Below are 17,843 nucleotides of genomic sequence, written 5' to 3' on the forward strand. Positions count from 1 at the left end.
TAAGCCTCTTAGTGCTAAATTAATTTGGTAAAACATTTATTTATTATTATGGATCCAGCCAGTAAAATTTTACAGCCGATTTTGATGGATAAATGTATAGGCATCTAAAAGAGGATGCAATATTTAATATCCAACACACCAGGCTGTACATGGTCACACAGAAGTTGAGTACTGGGATATGAAAGAAGTTACTTTTGCTACATTGTCTCACATTTATTCATTTATAAAGATATTTACCGTGTGTGTGTGTGCGTGCATGCACGCGCATACAGATATAATGTAAAGCAAAGTGTGATACTTGACCATTGTACTTATATTACATATAATTAGATCTTGTACTTATATTACATATAATTAGATCTTATTTTCTGAAGTAGGAGGAGTCCTATTTTCCTGGATAAATATTACAAGACTCTGTTCCCTTTATTTTACGCTCTTGTACATCATTTTTTTTAAAGAAGGTTGTGTTTCTAGTTAGGTCTGCTTTTATCTCTGAATTCTCCAACTAACTGAAACAGTTATAGCTACCTTGAGAGTCCACAAAAAGAATAAATGTGTTCTTTAAGTTTGCGAGACAATATCCTATATTAGAATTAAACATGCATTGTAACCACATTTTTTCCCTTCTTAAAAATGTCCCTCTAAAGCTTAAATAGACTTGAGAAAGAAGATCATTTGATGGCACTAACAAAGATTTCTCTGTAACTTTGACATTAGAATATCACCTGCCAAAGGAAGGCCCTTAACATGCAAATGTCATTATCATCAAGAAGCAAAGCAAACAGATACCTTCTGCAGCTCCTTCTCAATTTCTGACAGCCATTAATATTCACTATGGGATTCAGCTCTTGTGCTATTGTAGACACTTAGTTAACTCAGGGGGAATAATTTGCAGTCACATTAAAGTGTAAATTGTTTACCTGCATATATACTAATAGGATTAAATATAAAATGAATTCAAATTTGATAATAATAAAAATGTATGGAATGCATAGAAATATTTGAAAATCTTGGTCCAAGGGAAATATTGGACAATGTTCATTAACTGAATGCAGATCCATCTTGCATGAAGTTAGGGACAGGTTGCAAGGAGTGATACTGTATATACATGATTAAATACAACCCAACTGAAAAAATAAGATAAATATGCAAAAGGGATGTATTTACATACTATAATATCTGAAAGCAAACTCAGTGTAAAATAGCCAAATAAAAGAAATAGAAATTTTTATTGCAGCTTATGTTGAATTTTAAAAACTTGCAACAACAGCTGTAATTAATGTAATTAATTTCAATGTTGTTGGAATGAAATCACTAAAAACGGACAAATATTGATCTTAATAATAAAAATAAAAGGAAATAAGTGAATATATGTTTAGAAACACTATATAATTATATAGTTAACTTCTCCACTTCTCAAAAAATCACATACAATTTTTTGCCCAAATAAATAATTATTCAAGATGTGGGTGTTTTATATTTAATATGAATTTATATCTATATGTACATCCAGACACCCACACAAATGCACACCCACAATATAAATAATGCATATTGTTATATAACCCCTTGTTCTATTTTTACACTGAGCATGAACCCAACAAAATGGAATGAATCCAACACACCAGTTTTCTAACTGAATAAGGATACTTTGGATAGCCTTTTCATTTCCATCAGTTAACAGAACTTCTTTGACATCTGCAGAAATAGCAACCTGGAAAGGGGGGAGGGGGAGGGGAGAGGGAGAGAGAAAGAGCACAGCAAACAATGAGCAAATATGCTTGTCTGTGTGGAAGTGAAGACAGGAGTGACAAGCCTTCAGTATCATGCTTCCTCACCTATTTCCCTGTAACAGTCTTCAATCTTTTTTCATTTTATGTCTGCATTATTTTAATCATTCAATCAAATCAGTCAATACTTTTATCATTCCATTTGCGGGAGCCTCTATCTTGCTATCATTCAGTTCCGTAATTGCATTGTGACAGCGGATGATGGTATTCTGAGAGGCTTTCATTTGCGGGCTTCTGTTTATCTAGTAGAGCCATCATCCGAGGCTGTCACTCTGCCTTTCAGCTTGCTTCTGTCTGACTGCCTGATGCCCTTCATATAACTTTGCATTGCAGGCAGATGGCTTTGTAAGGGTAATTTTTTTGTGAGCTTTGACATGCTCGCACATTGGGCTGTAACCTCGACACATTGTGTAAGAACGACAGGTTTGTCAAATGCCAATCAGTGTAACAATATGCTTTTATTTGTAGAGACATAAAAACTTGTCTAATGCACTGCACTGCTACATAATATCTCCTGAATACATGACTCAGAACCTAGAGAATGGTGAATGACGCTTCTGAATGGCCAATCTAATTCAAAAGAATCTAATTACCGAGAGCTCTGGATCATGTTTGTTGGTGTAATAATGCAGGCAAAACATTAGCAGCTATATCATGGTGCTCCAACTGTGATTCGCCAGGCTATTCCTGTATCTTAGCAAATGGTGAAGTATAATCTGAAAGGGGGGGCACGGGGGAACGTTAGCTATGGCTCTGAAAGACGGAGTGTATGTGGCCTGGAATGTCACAACAAGAGATATTGACTACACTGAGGTAAAATGTTTCTCCTCGGCGAGGCAACCATAAAATCGATATAATACGAAAGCCAGTCAGTCTAGAAGGTCTCTGAAGATTCTGCAGCTTGACTGCAGCTGATTCTGTTGACAGTTCTCTGACCCAGTCGTTGGAGGCACTGGAACATTTTTCCCTTTTGTTCCCCCGGGTGAATAGAAATGGGATTGAGAAAAGACCTACCATAAGCCCAGCCAAGCATGTCATGCCACCCCCCAGCTCACACACAGCAAGGCCCCTGAAAGAGAGAAAGGAAATGGTAGAACCCATACAAATTAGATGAAAATGGTCAGAGAGACATATATGTTACAAGAACAAATTGCCATCTGTAGTGAACACCGAGGTAGCAGGAAGTAGCAGAGGCATGACTGGGCTACCTCATGTCGTTTTGCGTTTTAAAAATAATTATGAAATAGAAAAGTCACAAAGCAGGCAAACCAGTGGGGGTTCCCTCATTAGTGTTCAGTGCAACATTACCACCGCTGAGCTGAAAAAATCCGAGAAGGTTCTTTTTTTCTCCCTTGTCAATGGCTCTGTCTTTTAGAACTAAACTAGCTAGAGTAGCGAAAGATAATTGTTAGGAAAGGATAACACCGTTAATTCACATTCATTCCTTCAAAAACAGTTAGACAAGTAAATGGAGGAATTAATATTATTTCTCTTTCTTTCTCTCTTTCTCTCCCCCCTCTTTCTCTCCTTCTCTCCCTCCCTCTCTTCCTCTGTAAAACTGTAGAATGAAATAGTTATCAATTGTAGCAGACATTACAAACATTTAGAATGAACTATATACCTTAAGTTAAAAAAATAACAACAGCCTACAGGTGAAAAGGTAGCTTATGCCTTTAAATTGGAAATAGATTATAAAAGATTGTTTTAAGAAGTCTGTTAGATCAACCACATTGCCAGTAAAAGCACTTGGCAAAATTCCTGTTGTTCATAAGTAAGATTTTTCAAAAGTAAGTATGTCTCCTGCACAGCTGAAACATTATGGTACTGCATATCAGTCATTTGCCCACAATGGACTTGAACATGTGCACATGGAATATCGATTCGAAAGTGTGTATTTTTTTTAAACTTCTTAATATAAAACAACTTACTATCCATGTTTATGGTAAAATACAATCTCTATACATTCTGGTACTAGTAGTCATGATAATTAAACATATTGCTAATTATATATCATAAAATAGGGTATTCTTACAGTGATTTTCTGTTTTCCAAGTTTTAACGGCCTTCTAGTTTTTTTTATTGTACATCTTATTTTTTCCCTTTGGATTTAGACGAAGCTAAAAGGGTTTCCAAGAAGTAGAGTGTCCCTATCCAAACATATCCAAGGTTTCATAGCTCACTGGTAGAACACAACTTTGTGTTTAGAAAGCCCTCGATTAATCCTTATCATCTCCAAGTAAGACTGGGGGGGGGGGAATCCTGTCTAAAAACCTGAAGAGCCGCTGCCAATCTCTAGAGATAATATGGGTTAGATGGATTAATAATTTTATTCAGTATAAGGAAGCTTCCTGTGTTTTTGTGATCAATACAGGAAGAGGAGGGGGGAAACAGGACAGAACTCTACACATACGTATCACAACTTTGTCAAGCATTCAGCCAGAAAAAAATGAAATGACCTCAGTGTAATGTATTTTGAAAGTAACACAAAGCATCTGTTTCTTCCCCTTTCTTTGGAGTTTGAGATGTATCATAGTGACATGCATGTTTGGTTGTATTTTCAAGCCCTCAGCACATCTTTCTTGTAAACGTAGCAACTGCAGTGAAGTTTTTCTCAAAATTGTAGTGTCTGATAAATTGCATGCACAAAAGCCCATAGATCTAATCTGTTCCTGGGGAAATTTTCTACAAAGAAACGCTAATGCTGCTATTCCTTTTCTCACTCTTTCACACCTAGGATTCTTTAATCATTCAAAACAAATCTGATCTACTTAGCTGAAGTTGAAGACCTGTCATATGTTCAATCTATGCCAATCCCCCCCTTTCTTCTTCTTCTTCTTCTTCTTCTTCTTCTTCTTCTTCTTCTTCTTCTTCTTCTTCTTCTTCTTCTTCTTCTTCTTCTTCTTCTTCTTTCTTCTTCTTCTTGTAAGTGGACTTACAGTAGAAAGATGGCAGCATCTACCTTTGTGTGAGCTTTGAAAAGTCAGACTGGCCTTGATATGAACGACGCATCAGAGAGTAACATCTCATTATCATTTAAAAATGCACATTGAAGTTTGAATTGATGGACATCCTGCTTTTGACATCTATGACACCCAAAAGAGTTTTCACACTAAGGATCTTGATTTCAAATATGTCCCAGGACAGCAGAAAGGAAACATTTATATGGTCTGGATATTCAGTGAACTCTCATGTTTAAACCCTGAAGATGAGGATATTGTTCAAGCATTCATATGCAGGTTTCTGCCTCAGTTCAATTGTTCCTAGTGTTAGGATTCGGACGAGCAGCTTAAAAACTGATATAAAAATGAAGGACTTTGTTAGAAACAGTAAAAAGTTATTTCCCACAAGCAAACTTAACTCAATTTATGGAGCTATGTCTAACAGTCATCTGTGAGTACATATGGCCCTCTTTACATATGACAGTTATCAAGATAGATGAGGTCAGAAAACAGAATTTGTAAAAACTATTGGAACTCTGCTTTACTGTTGGAGAATACAATAACAGAATCTTGAAAACATGAGAGAGTTTTCTTCTGTCCCTTCTTATACCAAACAGCATTAAGGTGGGGTTATCTTGAGTTTCTTTCCCAAGGTTAAATTGCTATTTACTTGCATTTGTATTTTGTATTTAACTTTATTTGTATGCCGCCCTTTTCCCTGAGGGGACTCAGGGCGGCTCACAATTCAGGGAGAGGGAAGGACAAAACAAGTTATACACATGAAGACAATACATCGTTAAAAAGCACAACAGTCATACTATTCGGGTGGGGTTGAAGTCTTTAGCCCCAGGCCTGTCGGGACAGCCAGGTTTTAAGGGCTACGCGGAAGGTCTGGAGGGTGGTGAGGGTACGAATCTCCACGGGGAGTTCGTTTCATAGGGTTGGAGCAGCCACCGAGAAGGCTCTCCTCCGGGTAGTTGCCAGTCGACATTGACCGGCTGATGGAATTCGGAGGAGGCCTAACCTATGGGATCTTATTGGCCTAGTGGAGGTAATTGGCAGTAGGCGGTCTCAAGTACTTAATAGTTCTCATATTCCTTCCCAAAGGATATCTCCATATACCTGAATACCCTTCTTCTATATTGCTCAAAAAATAAATCTTTTTTAATCTATGCATCACATGTTCCAAGTAAGTGAGTTTTTGCATGATGACTCAAGGAGCACTCTGCTTTTATTTGCTCCAGGACTGATTTACAATCCATGGTACTCTTAGTATAAGGTGACCAGATTTTCAGATTGGTAAAGAGGGACACCTTTGATCGGGGGGGAGGCAGCTGGGCGCAGCGGTTACTGCCAGCCCGCGGCCTCACTAGGGACATCTGGTCACCTTAATTATACACATCCTCTCTCTCTCTATCCATCCATCCGTCTGTCTGTCTATCTGCCTGCCTATCTGTCTATCTAGTTATGGTATCCCTCTCCCTCTTTCCCCCTCTCTTTCTCCATCCATCTATCTGCCTGCCTACCTATCTCTCTCTCTTTCTCTCTATCCATCCGTCTATCTGCCTGCCTATCTGTCTATCTAGTTATGGTATCTCTCTGTCTCTCTCTCCCTCTCCCTCCCTCATCTCATTATCATCTATCTTAGTGTTTCTCCACCTTGAAGACTTGAAAGTATGTGGACTTCAACTCCCAGAATTCTGTAGGGTGGGGTAAAGTTCTTTCTTTCGCTCGCCCGAGCTCTGATGAGGGGGAAAGAGAGGACTTTTCTTTCGCCTGCATCAGAGCTGGGGGGGGGGGAGAGAAAGGACTTTACCCCATTGATTAAAGTAATTTCTTCACCCGCAAACCCCAACAATGCTGTCAAGATTAAGATCTCTTGAATTAGATTCTGGCTGATGCGGCGGGCGGTGCGGATTGCAGCAGGAACGCCCGCCGATCGCAGCCCGATTGCGCCAGGGGCTGAGCTGGTGGGGATGGGTGGAGGGGATGGGACTTGGAGTCCTACGATCTTGGAGAGTGGGGAGTCCCATCGCCCCCGCCCAGACCCGCCAGCGCAGCCCCTGGCGCAACCGGGCTGCAATCGGTGGCCGTCCCTGCTGCAATCCGCGCCGCCCGCTGCATCAGCGGAATCTAATTCAAGAGATCTTAATCCTGACAGCGTTGTTGGGGTCTGTGGGTGAAGAAATTACTTTAATCAGTGGGGTAAAGTCCTTTCTCCCCCCCCCAGCTCTGATGCAGGTGAAAGAAAAGTCCTTTCTTTCCCCCACATCAGAGCTCGGGTGAGCGAAAGAAAGAACTTTACCCCACTGATTAAAGTAATTTCTTCACCCGCAGACCCTACCAATGCTGTCAAGATTAAGATCTCTTGAATTAGATTCCAGCTGATGCGGCGGGCAGCGCGGATTGCAGCAGGGACGCCCGTCGATCGCAGCTCGATTGAGCCAGGGGCTGCACTGGCGGGGACGGGCGGAGGGGATGGGACTTGGAGTCCTACAATCTTGGTGAATCAGGATTCCTGCGATGGGATTTGGAGTCCGATGCCCCTGGCGATTGGGGGTTCCGCTGGTTGGAAGAAAGTCCTTCTTCGTGCCAAGCGCTTTTCCCTCCCAACCATACCTGGGGGACACAGGGAAGGGTGCCTGCTCTACAGCCCGCCCACCCTTGGGCTCTGGGGGCAGCACCTTCCCAACGCCACCACTGCCACGCTGGTTCCTTCGCACCCTGTGGAGTTTCTCGCACACAGAACGGGCGCGACCTGGGAGACACACAGAAACTCCGCAGGGCGCGAAGGAACCAGCGCGGCAGCGGCGGCGTTGGGAAGGTGCTGCCCCCAGAGCCCAAGGGTGGCGGGCTGGCGAGCGGGTGCCTTTCTCGCACACAGGGAGCCGAATGTGGAGGGACAAAGGCTAGTGGAGGAGGCGGGGCGGGGGGAAAAGCCAGACTGCGGCCTCCCTAGGGAAGGCCTTCGCAAGGGAAGGCCTTCCCTTGCTAAAGGCCGCCGCCACCCACCCGAAGCGGCGCCGTTACTCGCCAGTTAAGCAGCAAGCAAATGGCGAAGATGAAATGAAATGGAGACTCGCGTGGCATGCTAAGCATGCTTAAAATTTTCCATCCCAAACAGCTCACTGATTGGCTGGAGTCCAGGCCAATCAGTGAGCGGCAGGCTGGGCTGACTTAGATTTTTAGTGTAGAAGGGAACGAGCAAGCGAGCTAGCAGCTGATGGTCGGGGGAGCGAGCGAGCTGCGAGCGCCAAAATAAAGTGGGGTTTTTTGAGAACAGCCCGGGATGCGGGAAAAATTATGAAAAGGCGTGCCTGTCCCGCCAAATGCGGGACATCTGGTCACCCTATCTTAGTAACAATGGTAACAAACCACAAATCCATAATTCAACGGAATCTGACTTTTGTTTTACTCCTTGTTGTTTGCTTTTCATAGGCATTACCTCTGTAAAGAACAATGCTTTCACTATTCTGACCTTTATGTCATAGAAATATTTTTCACCTTGTATCATGATCTTTTCTAAGTTGTCACTACTTTGCTACATAGGTTTATGTCCCTTTCTTCTCTGGTTGTGTCCTGTCTATTTCTATTGCACTACTTCATATTTTACGTTCTATGATGTTATCACTTTGATTCTTACATTGCTATGAAGGGAAACAAAAAAATATTGTTGTGGAAATGTGCTATAGAACACTAAACCAGGCATATAATCCAGATAATGCCCTGTTAGATCATGTTACAGAACTTTCAGAGAAAAGACAGATAACAGTAGTGGAACCTTCAACTACCCGGTCATCCGGGTAGTTGAAGGTTCCACTACTGAGCCAAGGTGGCGCAGTGGTTAAAATGCAGCACTGCAGGCTACTGCTAGATCAGCAGGTCAGCGGTTCAAATCTCACCGGCTCAGGGTTGACTCAGCCTTCCATCCTTCCGAGGTGGGTAAAATGAGGACCCAGATTGTTGGGGGCAATATGCTGACTCTCTGTAAACCGCTTAGAGAGGCCTGAAAGGCCTATGAAGCGGTATATAAGTCTACTGCTATTGCTATTGCTATTGCTATCCACTGAAAAACTAACTCATGCAAGCCTGCAAGGTCCCCAAATTCCTCTGTGATCTTGCTGATTGTTACATTTCCCATAACGATAATTGAAAACTATATTTGATCCTAACCAGTAGGAAAGAGCTTACTGAAGAGGTAGAAGCAGTGGGGACTATGGAAGAAGTGATTATTTAACTTTGGGATTGAAGTTACTTTAGAAAAAGAAACCAGAGCATGGTTGTACACATATTGATTTTAGAAGAGCTAATTTCAACAAGTATTAGGCAGATTCTATGGAAGGAAATTGTCAGATCAAATGGAGCACAGAAAGAGTGGGAACTTCTAAAAAAATAAAGTACTGGTAGTGAAATAGCCCACCATTTTGATGAGAAAAACATGGGGTCATTGTAGCATATTGCTCTGAATGCATAGGTTGTTTTTGGCTGAGCAAAGAATTAATATGGATTTGTATGGAAGATGCATTTAATCACCAAAGAGATATATAAACAAGTAGCTAATATCTGCTAAAAGAAAATGAGGAAGATGAACACACAATTAAATTTAAGCTCACAAAGGAAGCTGAAAGAAAATAGTCTTTTTGACTATGTCAATAGCAAGGGGGGGAGGCCTACTGCCAACATCTGCAATTGCCACAGAATTCCTTAGTATCCTTCTCCATCATGTTTATAGGAGATGAATATGTACTATGGATTGATATCCTAATTGTATATTATGTAGGAGTCTTCATTGTGAACAGAAAAAGGGATTCTCAAACCTGAGCAAGTTAGCTCTGACATCTGCAGAAGATAATACATTCTCAGAATTCCAAAGGTTAGAAAAGTACATGACAGTATTTGGTATCAATATATTCAGAAATGCAATGGGAACTTCAAAAACTGGATAGAGTAAAAAGAATAAGGGACTTTACTGAGAGCACAATTTCTTTGTGTAGAGGCTGAGTTTGGCAGGGTGACATTTGCCATTGCAGAATTCTTTATAAACTACAGATCCTTGTCCCTTATTGACATGACACCATTGTCCCCACAAGTAATACTTTGGAAAAAAATCACAAAGAAAACCCCCACAATAATCAGAGTTCTGTATGATTACTGCCATTTTAAAATTAAGCTTCCTCAGTTTTTTAAATAAACAAGCCCTTCTCATACTAACCATCTCCCAGTATCAATTAATCCAATTTATTATCAAATGAAGCAGGAATACACCAATCCTACTAGATCAAATTGGCTGGGCAGATATTATGGGAGAGAGGCGGTCCCTCGAGTAACCAGATGTGATGGAATGTAGTGGGTCAGATTTGCAGGAAGGAAGGGATGCATTCCAGAGGAATAAGAGACAACTCAGTTCAGATATTTTGTGTGAAGTGCGGAGGGGGGGGATAGTCACTCCTTGATAGTTCTGAGAGTTTATGCTTCATGAAGGTAATAGTCTGCTTCAATTTGGCAATATTTGTCTATAGGTATGGAACTGTTTGGGAGAATTATTATATGTTTTTTGGAGCCGACACCAAGCCCTGTGCCATATGAAAAATGTACAAGTGCCTCTAATGGCATTTTTCATATGGCATATATATGTTGTCAGAGGTGTGACAACATATGGGAGGCAAAATAGATATCAGGATTTCTTCAGGGTCCAGTTCTAGATCCACAGCCAATATAATTCATAAGATTAACTGAAATATAATATGTGCAATACTACTCATTGAATACTTAACAATGCTAATGAAAGCTGCAGATCTCTGTATGGTCCTACAGAAGAGGCAGAAGTACCATATTTTTCGAAGTATAAGACACACCTTTTGCCCTCAAAAAAGAGGCTGAAAATCTAGGTGCGTCTTATACATTGAATACAGCATTTTATGCCTCCCAAAACTCCACCCCTTCATCAAAATGGCTGTGCATACCTTTTAGAAGACTTTCAGACAGCTCCTGGGGGCTGGGGAGGGCAGAAATGAGTGAAAAACGGCCTGTATTTTTCTCCCCAGCCCCCAGCAGCACTCTATAAGCTTCCTAAAGGCTATCCATGCCCTTTTTGTGACAAAAAACGGGCCTGTTTTCATGAAAATGAGCCATTTTTTGCTCATTTTTGCCCCCCAACCCCCCAGCACTCTACAAACCTCTTAAGGGATATTCATGCCCTTAAAAAAATGAGCCAGTTTTTGTGTAAAACAGGCCATTTTGGGGAGGTTTGCAGAGTGCAAAAACTTTTTTTAAAAAATTTCCTCTTCAGAATCTTGCTGCGTCTTATACTCCGGTGTGTCTTATACTCCGAAAAATACGGTAGTTGTGTTAGAGAACAATAAGAGTCCAAGGTTGAAGCATGTTTACTTATTTACATAATGCAAGTTATTCATTTTTGTTAACTCTAAATGGAAATGATATGTAATTATTTCTTAGAAATAGAAATAGATTATTTCTAGCTATTCTGAGGTATAAAAAAACCAAATGGCACAAATGCCTATATATATAGCTTGTCCCCCATGTAATAGCATTTACAATAATGATTTATTGAGTTCTTCTGATTCAGTTTTATTTTTTAAAAAAGATTCATATAATTTTAGACTCTTTCTCATCATCTGTATATGCCTACTAATGAGAATCTTTCTCCTTTCAGGTATTGAAAAAAAACCATAAAAACACCACATAAGCCCCTTAAACAGATTAGGAAAGCACATCTGCTACTTAGAATTTTCAAAAGATTCTGTACATTGTGTTCAATTAAAGAGAAAACAATAATTATTTTAACAAAAATGTTTGAAGTCTGTTTTTATAAAAATATTAAATTAAATTGAAACTTGCTGATTTAATGTTTTCTTTTATGGCAAGCACTGTGTGGGATGATTTCCCCACTGAGATTTTACTGTTCCCAATCCTGTTAGTCTTCAGGAAGACTTTGAAGGCCTGGCTATTCTCTAAGATTGGGGCAGGATGTTAGTCCTGGGAAATGTAGTATACCGTATGTTGGTGTGACATATGTTTTATTGTTGTTAATTCCAAGCTGGTTTTGCTATTGAGCACAGTAACAAATGGCATTTTATTGCTGTATGATGCCTGGAGCTGTACTTTTGTGAGTTAGGCAGCCATGCAAATTATTTAAACTGAATAAATAAATAAATACTTCTTTAATGTATGTGTGCATGTTCTAGAGAATTGCTGATGATGCGATGAAGGAATACTTATTGTGTAGAAGGAATAATGAATAGGATTGGGGAAGTGAATTGGAAAGACGTGTGTCAACACTTGTGAAATAGAGAAGAAAGACTGATCAGTGAAGGATGGGAAAGCAAGACCCCAAATAGAAGTTGGATGTTTGTTTGTTTTGTCAAGCATGTATTAGATAACATATATAAGTATAAACATGATTTTGAATACATGAAATGGATATGAAAAAAGGGAACATTAGGACAGGAATGGTAGGCATGTTGGTGCACTTATGCACAAATAATGTTGGATGAAGGAAACAATTGCAAGGCCTTGGACAATGATGGAAGTAGTAGTGAGTGGTGACCACAGCTCTCTTAAAGTTACTGCCATTAGGGGATTGAGGCAGAAAATGGTGGTCATTATGAGAATGGTGGTTACCAGAACACCAAGTAAAGAATTGTTATCTTATCTTATTTATTATTTATTTGAAATGATATATTTTACTTTCAGGCTCTTTGGGAGTTTCTCCTAAACTGCCCAGAATTGTAGAGGTAAATTCCTTTTGAGTCTGCACCTTTGTTGTATATTGGATATTCGTCTGATTTTCTGTAATTATGCAGACTAGCCTCTTCTGGCAAGCGTAAAGGCAGGCAGATACCACTCGTAAATGTGATTACTATTTGAAAAAATCCCTTTTGAGGTACGATATCTTATCTGGCAACCCCTGTTTTGGAATCCTGCATTGCTTTTCTAGAAGTGTGATGTTTTATTCTTCTTTTGCACTTTGTTTTTGCAGCCAGCTACATGTTTGGAGTGAAAGTCCTGCTAAATTCAGCTGAAGGAAAGTGAGTTGACCATTTTAACAGTCTGTCCCTTGTTTTTTATTACCTTTCCCAGATAGCAATAGCAATAGCAATAGCAGATTTTTATATACCGCTTCATAGGGCTTTCAGCCCTCTCTAAGCGGTTTACAGAGTCAGCATATTGCCCCCAACAACAATCTGGGTCCTCATTTTACCCATCTCGGAAGGATGGAAGGCTGAGTCAACCCTGAGCCGGTGAGATTTGAACCGCTGAACTGCTGATCTAGCAGTCAGCTGAAGTGGCCTGCAGTACTGCACTCTACCCACTGCGCCACCTCGGCTCTATGGAACAAGATTATTGAAGTTAAAGATGCCAATTAACTGACAGCATATGAATTTATTTTCCTTAGTAAAAATATCATGCAAAGAGGCAGAGGAGGGTGATCCAATAAAAATGGTGAAGAAAAAAACCCCTAAAAAGTGCTTTTTAAAACTGGATTTACTGCATGTATGGGTATAGCATAGGGCCATAGGCTGTATAAGAAAGCATGTGCACTGTTGGAAATTAGGTCACCACAGAATACAATGCAGTATTCATGGAAGGACATTGCAGAGGGCCAGGGCCAGGTGGGACATCTGAACAATAAACTATGAATGGGAAGTAGCAGCAACAGAATAGATTTCCAATACACAGTTGCTGAGAATACACTCCAAGAATATGCCTGTCACAAGTTTGATTATAATTGTAATAAGCACTTTGGCCTTCATTCTAGGGTTTTTTGCCTTGTAGGTCTAATTTTCAAACCTCCTTTGACTGTCGCTAGCCAAACAGCAATGCTGAAGAGAGGAAGGAAAATATGACTGCAACTAGCAGCCAAACTATCTTTGCCATGACCCAAAACAATGTAAAGCGTACAATGTACAAGGAAGGAATTCAAGGATCTGGACCTGGCAAACTTCACATAGAAATAAAGTTTACTGCCTTTTTAATACCCAAAGATTTCACACAAGTTTTCAAAATTCCATCCAGAAGCCTTCATATGCTATTCATTTCATTTGTCTCTTATGTATGCTAGGCAGGAATTTCCAACCTTGGTCACTTCAAGACTTATGGACTTCAACTTTCAGAATTCCTCAGCCAGCAGAGGGGGTCTTCCATATAATAGCCATTACTAAGATGACCTTTTTATTTGCTGGTTCATCAGTGTCCATTGATTATATGAACTGGTCATATAGCTTTAAAACTGTGATACTTGTGATGACAGTGTTATTGGTGGATGCCAAAGCTGACAGCTAGAAATAGCAATTTGAGTTTCAAGTCTTCCAGAGAATAAGCTGGTTTCCCTATTGGCACTATTCTAGCACTCCCTCAGATGCAAGAATCATGGTTTTAGCCACAAAACTGCCTATAGGGGATTATCCTGGAAGAGGAGTCTGTATCTGTGTAGTCAGGACCAAGGCTGAAATTTTGTCATACACATGGCTGGAATCTTCACCCTTAGCTCAGAGTCTCAGCTGGCAAGGAGGGGGATCCTTACATGATATAACAGCTGTTGTTGGAGAACTATGACAGGATCTCCTTCTGGCAGTGTCATACTGGAGGGGAAAAGCTGCAAGTCCAATCCAGTTTAGGGTATTCAGATGGCACAAAATACCACAATATCATTTTCCATTAAAGTGGTTCCACCTTACTCTACTCCTCAAATTAATATGTATGTTGAGGGATAACAGTTATTGAGCAAGATGCAGGCTATTAAAACTTCAACCAGAAGCTGGATTGGGGAGGAATTTGCAGTCCTTAAAAGGGATGAATGAATACCTTTGGACCTGAAGATTAAACACCAGAAGATAAGCAATGTATGCTGCCCTGTTACAGATTTCTGCCATGTATCGAGATTGCAGCTTCAGAACCCCTCTTGACAAAATCCAGCTGTTATGTTTATCACTTTATCACATCTTGGTGTACTTTGGGAAAAAATGCCACAAAAAGCTTCTTTTTTTAAACAAGCAAACAAACAAAATTCCCAATAAAAAAGGAGGCAGGGTACTACTAACTTTCACCTATAGTAGTACCAAAACAAACTATCCATCCCCTCACTCCCAAAATTTAGTATCTATGAACAATTAGCATGGCAGGTAATCTAGGCAATAAGAAAGGAATAGAATAGAATGGAATGGAATGGAATGGAATGGGATGGAAGAGAAGAGAAGAGTTGGAAGGGACCTTGGAGATCTTCTAGTCCAACCCCCTGCTTAGGCAGGGAACCCTATACCAAAACCCTAAAACGGGTATGAACATATGTGCAATCTTTTGAATTACCAATGAGAAACACTATTTGCAATGGCCAATGGATATAAAAATCATCCTGCTTTTGTTTTACCTGAGTTCCTTCAACTCAATATTTCTGAATGTCCCTAAGAAACAGATTTTTCAGGGATTCCAATGTTAATTCTTAAACCCACCAAAACTGAGAAATCTAGCCTATTTTTTTTCTGTATTGTGACAGCATTCCTAGAAAGATGGAGAGCAGGGGAATTGATAAAGCATATATGAAAAATATATGGAAACAAAATTATAAAAGAGAGAACACCAGAATTCTCTGATGCCACAGTTTTGCTTTAAAAATGCAACCTATATTCTTAGAGAACACTTTGCTGACTTTCAGAATAGAGGTCAGAGTAAAGAACGTCTTTATTTTTCTACCAAACTTCACAATCACTATCAATCGATTGATGCCTCACTTTTGTTTCCCAAAAATCAAAGTGAAAGAAAATGCCTTGAGTGGAAATCAAAAGTCTTTGACATAAAGCAGAAAGCTTGCTATGCAATATTAGTACCCAAAGGCAGCTCCCGATTCTTTGTAATAGCAACATGCTTTCACCTTGAATTTTTTTAAAAACTGAGTCTTAGGATTTAAATCCTAGCAAATTTTGCTATGCAAATAAAATAGTAGTGGATGGTCTTTTATGTCTTGGTTTCATACCTGAAAATTTCATGGTGCTTGAGGCAGTAGTAAGCTAGTATTTCTTCAGAAGGCCAGATACCTATAAAAAAAACAAAGAACAAGCAATATTTTAAGGCATATTTTTTTATCTCCATAAATTGATCTTGTGTTGGATGTTTAAACATAGTTCAGAACACAAAACAAAAAGGATATCCCCCACCTCAAGTAAGATGTCTTGATGGAAGGGATAAAAAAAAATCAAGAGGATGACTATGGTGTCATGATCAAAGTCCCACCCCTTTTGACCATGTACTGTATGTTTGGCATGTTAAAAAGGTATATGGCTTCCATCATGTATAGAAGCAACTGGCTCTCACATCAAGTATCAATATTTCTTAATAACAGCCAGGGATGAGCAATTTTGCCAGTTCTTTATTGTTATTGGAGGTTTCTCTGTTTTAATCCTGAATTCTGCTTTTTCCAAAATGATTTTTAAAATGTTATACTTTATTTCACTTGAGACTTCCTCCGCTTTATATAAACAGCATGTATGCATGTATAAAATGGATTGATATACAGATAATTTAAATATATTGTTTTACTGAAGAATGCGTACACAACCTTATATCAAGAAAAGACCAGGAAAAAGTACTTTGATGTCACACCATTCATCCTTCTTTACTAAAGTATTATAATTATATAGTTCTTGTATATATTATATTTACATAGTCCACATGTATACTTCCATCATCATTTTAGCATTTCCTAATTATTTGCACATAAATCAAAGAGAAAGAATTGATGGAAATAAAAAAAACTATAGTATGTCTACAGAATAAAAATGCATTAATTAGAATAATAGAAATGTGCTAATGTAACCTTGAAAATGAAAGATAACTTAAATAAAATAAAATAAATTTAGAACTCCAAAACCAAAGACAAAGGGGGGGGGAGAGTGGGTGTTATTGGATAGTGAAAAGGTAGTTAGTCACCTGAGCTAGAGCATTGAGTAGCAGACAGATAGTCCAGGCACCATGACAGTCAATCCAATGGGAGTGTTATGGGATTGACTTCTACACTGATCTGGGGAAGGTTGGCATGACAGAGGAGTTATATACTAACTATAAGACCGTATCTCCCCACCCCCATGTTTCCCATTTGGGAGAGAGTAGAGAGCAACACTGCCAGTAAACCCCGCCCCACAAAGCATTCAAAAATCCAAACTGAATTCAGATCTTAGATCCAGAAATCCTCTCCAACTGAAGCTTTGGAAGGCAAAGATGAAAAATCGAAGTCATCACTGATGAATAATAAATACAGTTTATGTTCAAGTTGCTTTGGTATTCATAGACCCCAGTGTAATGTGTAAAAGGCAAGATAGCTATCGTCTCCTTTAATACAACAGGGATCCAGCTCGGTCCTCCCATAAGCCACTAGTCAGTTTCCATTCCCACTGCCACTCAATACCTGACTACGCAACTCTCTGAGACACCAAGGATGGGAAAACATGAACTGACAGTATCAGTTTCAAAATGCTGAGAGTTAATCATTACCTTATTAGTTTGGCCTTGTACAAGACCCAAATTTTCTGATTTTAGCTCAGTTTCTTTGTGTCTCCTGCAAGAGCATGCAGGATGAGGTATACAGACTGGAAAGGTTTCAGCTACAAATGTCTAATTCAAACTTAGGGGGAGAGATGGAGGAAAAAGAGACATGAAAAAATACCTCTTTATTTCTGTTTCACACATTTTCTGGGAGTTTCTCCTCCCCATCTTCTTCCACTGACATGGCATGACAACCTTTGATCCTTGTTGTATTCTCTAACCCAGATATTATTTAAATATTGAAACATGGGGAAAGCAGTGCATCAAAATCAGACCAAACTCCGGCAAATTGCACAGCTTCGAAGGTATCACATCTTATTAAATCAGCCAAGCTTACAACAGTAGAAGAGCTGGTTACTTGTATTTCAAAAAATATTTTGTGATTATACTTTAACTTTTACAGTTAAATCCCACTTAAGTAATTGGCTAATTTAGAACCATATGGCACTTATTTCACAATGAATATATTTAAAGCAACATTTATGTCAAACCGACCACATGACATAAAAAGTCCATTTATTACCATTTATTATTCATATATCACTATCATGTTTGCAAG

General features: G+C 39.4%; 1 protein-coding gene across 4 annotated transcripts in view; it reads right to left on the bottom strand.

The window, feature by feature from the left end:
• Positions 1-17,843, bottom strand: part of CAMKMT (calmodulin-lysine N-methyltransferase) — a 341,744-nt gene that overhangs the window by 155,093 nt on the left and 168,808 nt on the right. For 3 of the 4 annotated variants that reach the window (XR_015696938.1, XM_014052933.2, XM_087717701.1), the window contains exons 4-6: positions 15,720-15,780; positions 2,805-2,859; positions 1,651-1,714 (exon numbers count right to left, since the gene is read on the bottom strand). Coding sequence is in view for 3 of the 4 variants with exons in the window: in XM_014052933.2 (XP_013908408.2) it covers positions 1,651-1,714; positions 2,805-2,859; positions 15,720-15,780 (180 nt within the window). In the remaining variant the exon portion in view is untranslated. Of the gene's footprint in view, positions 1-1,625; positions 1,715-2,804; positions 2,860-15,719; positions 15,781-17,843 lie in introns of all 4 variants that reach the window. The other variant, XM_014052934.2, reaches the window with a different exon arrangement.

The sequence above is a fragment of the Thamnophis sirtalis genome, unplaced genomic scaffold (genome assembly GCF_051295495.1).
Source record: "Thamnophis sirtalis isolate CommonGarterSnake01/CBP01778 unplaced genomic scaffold, rThaSir2_p1.2 scaffold_6, whole genome shotgun sequence".
Lineage (NCBI taxonomy): Eukaryota > Metazoa > Chordata > Lepidosauria > Squamata > Natricidae > Thamnophis > Thamnophis sirtalis.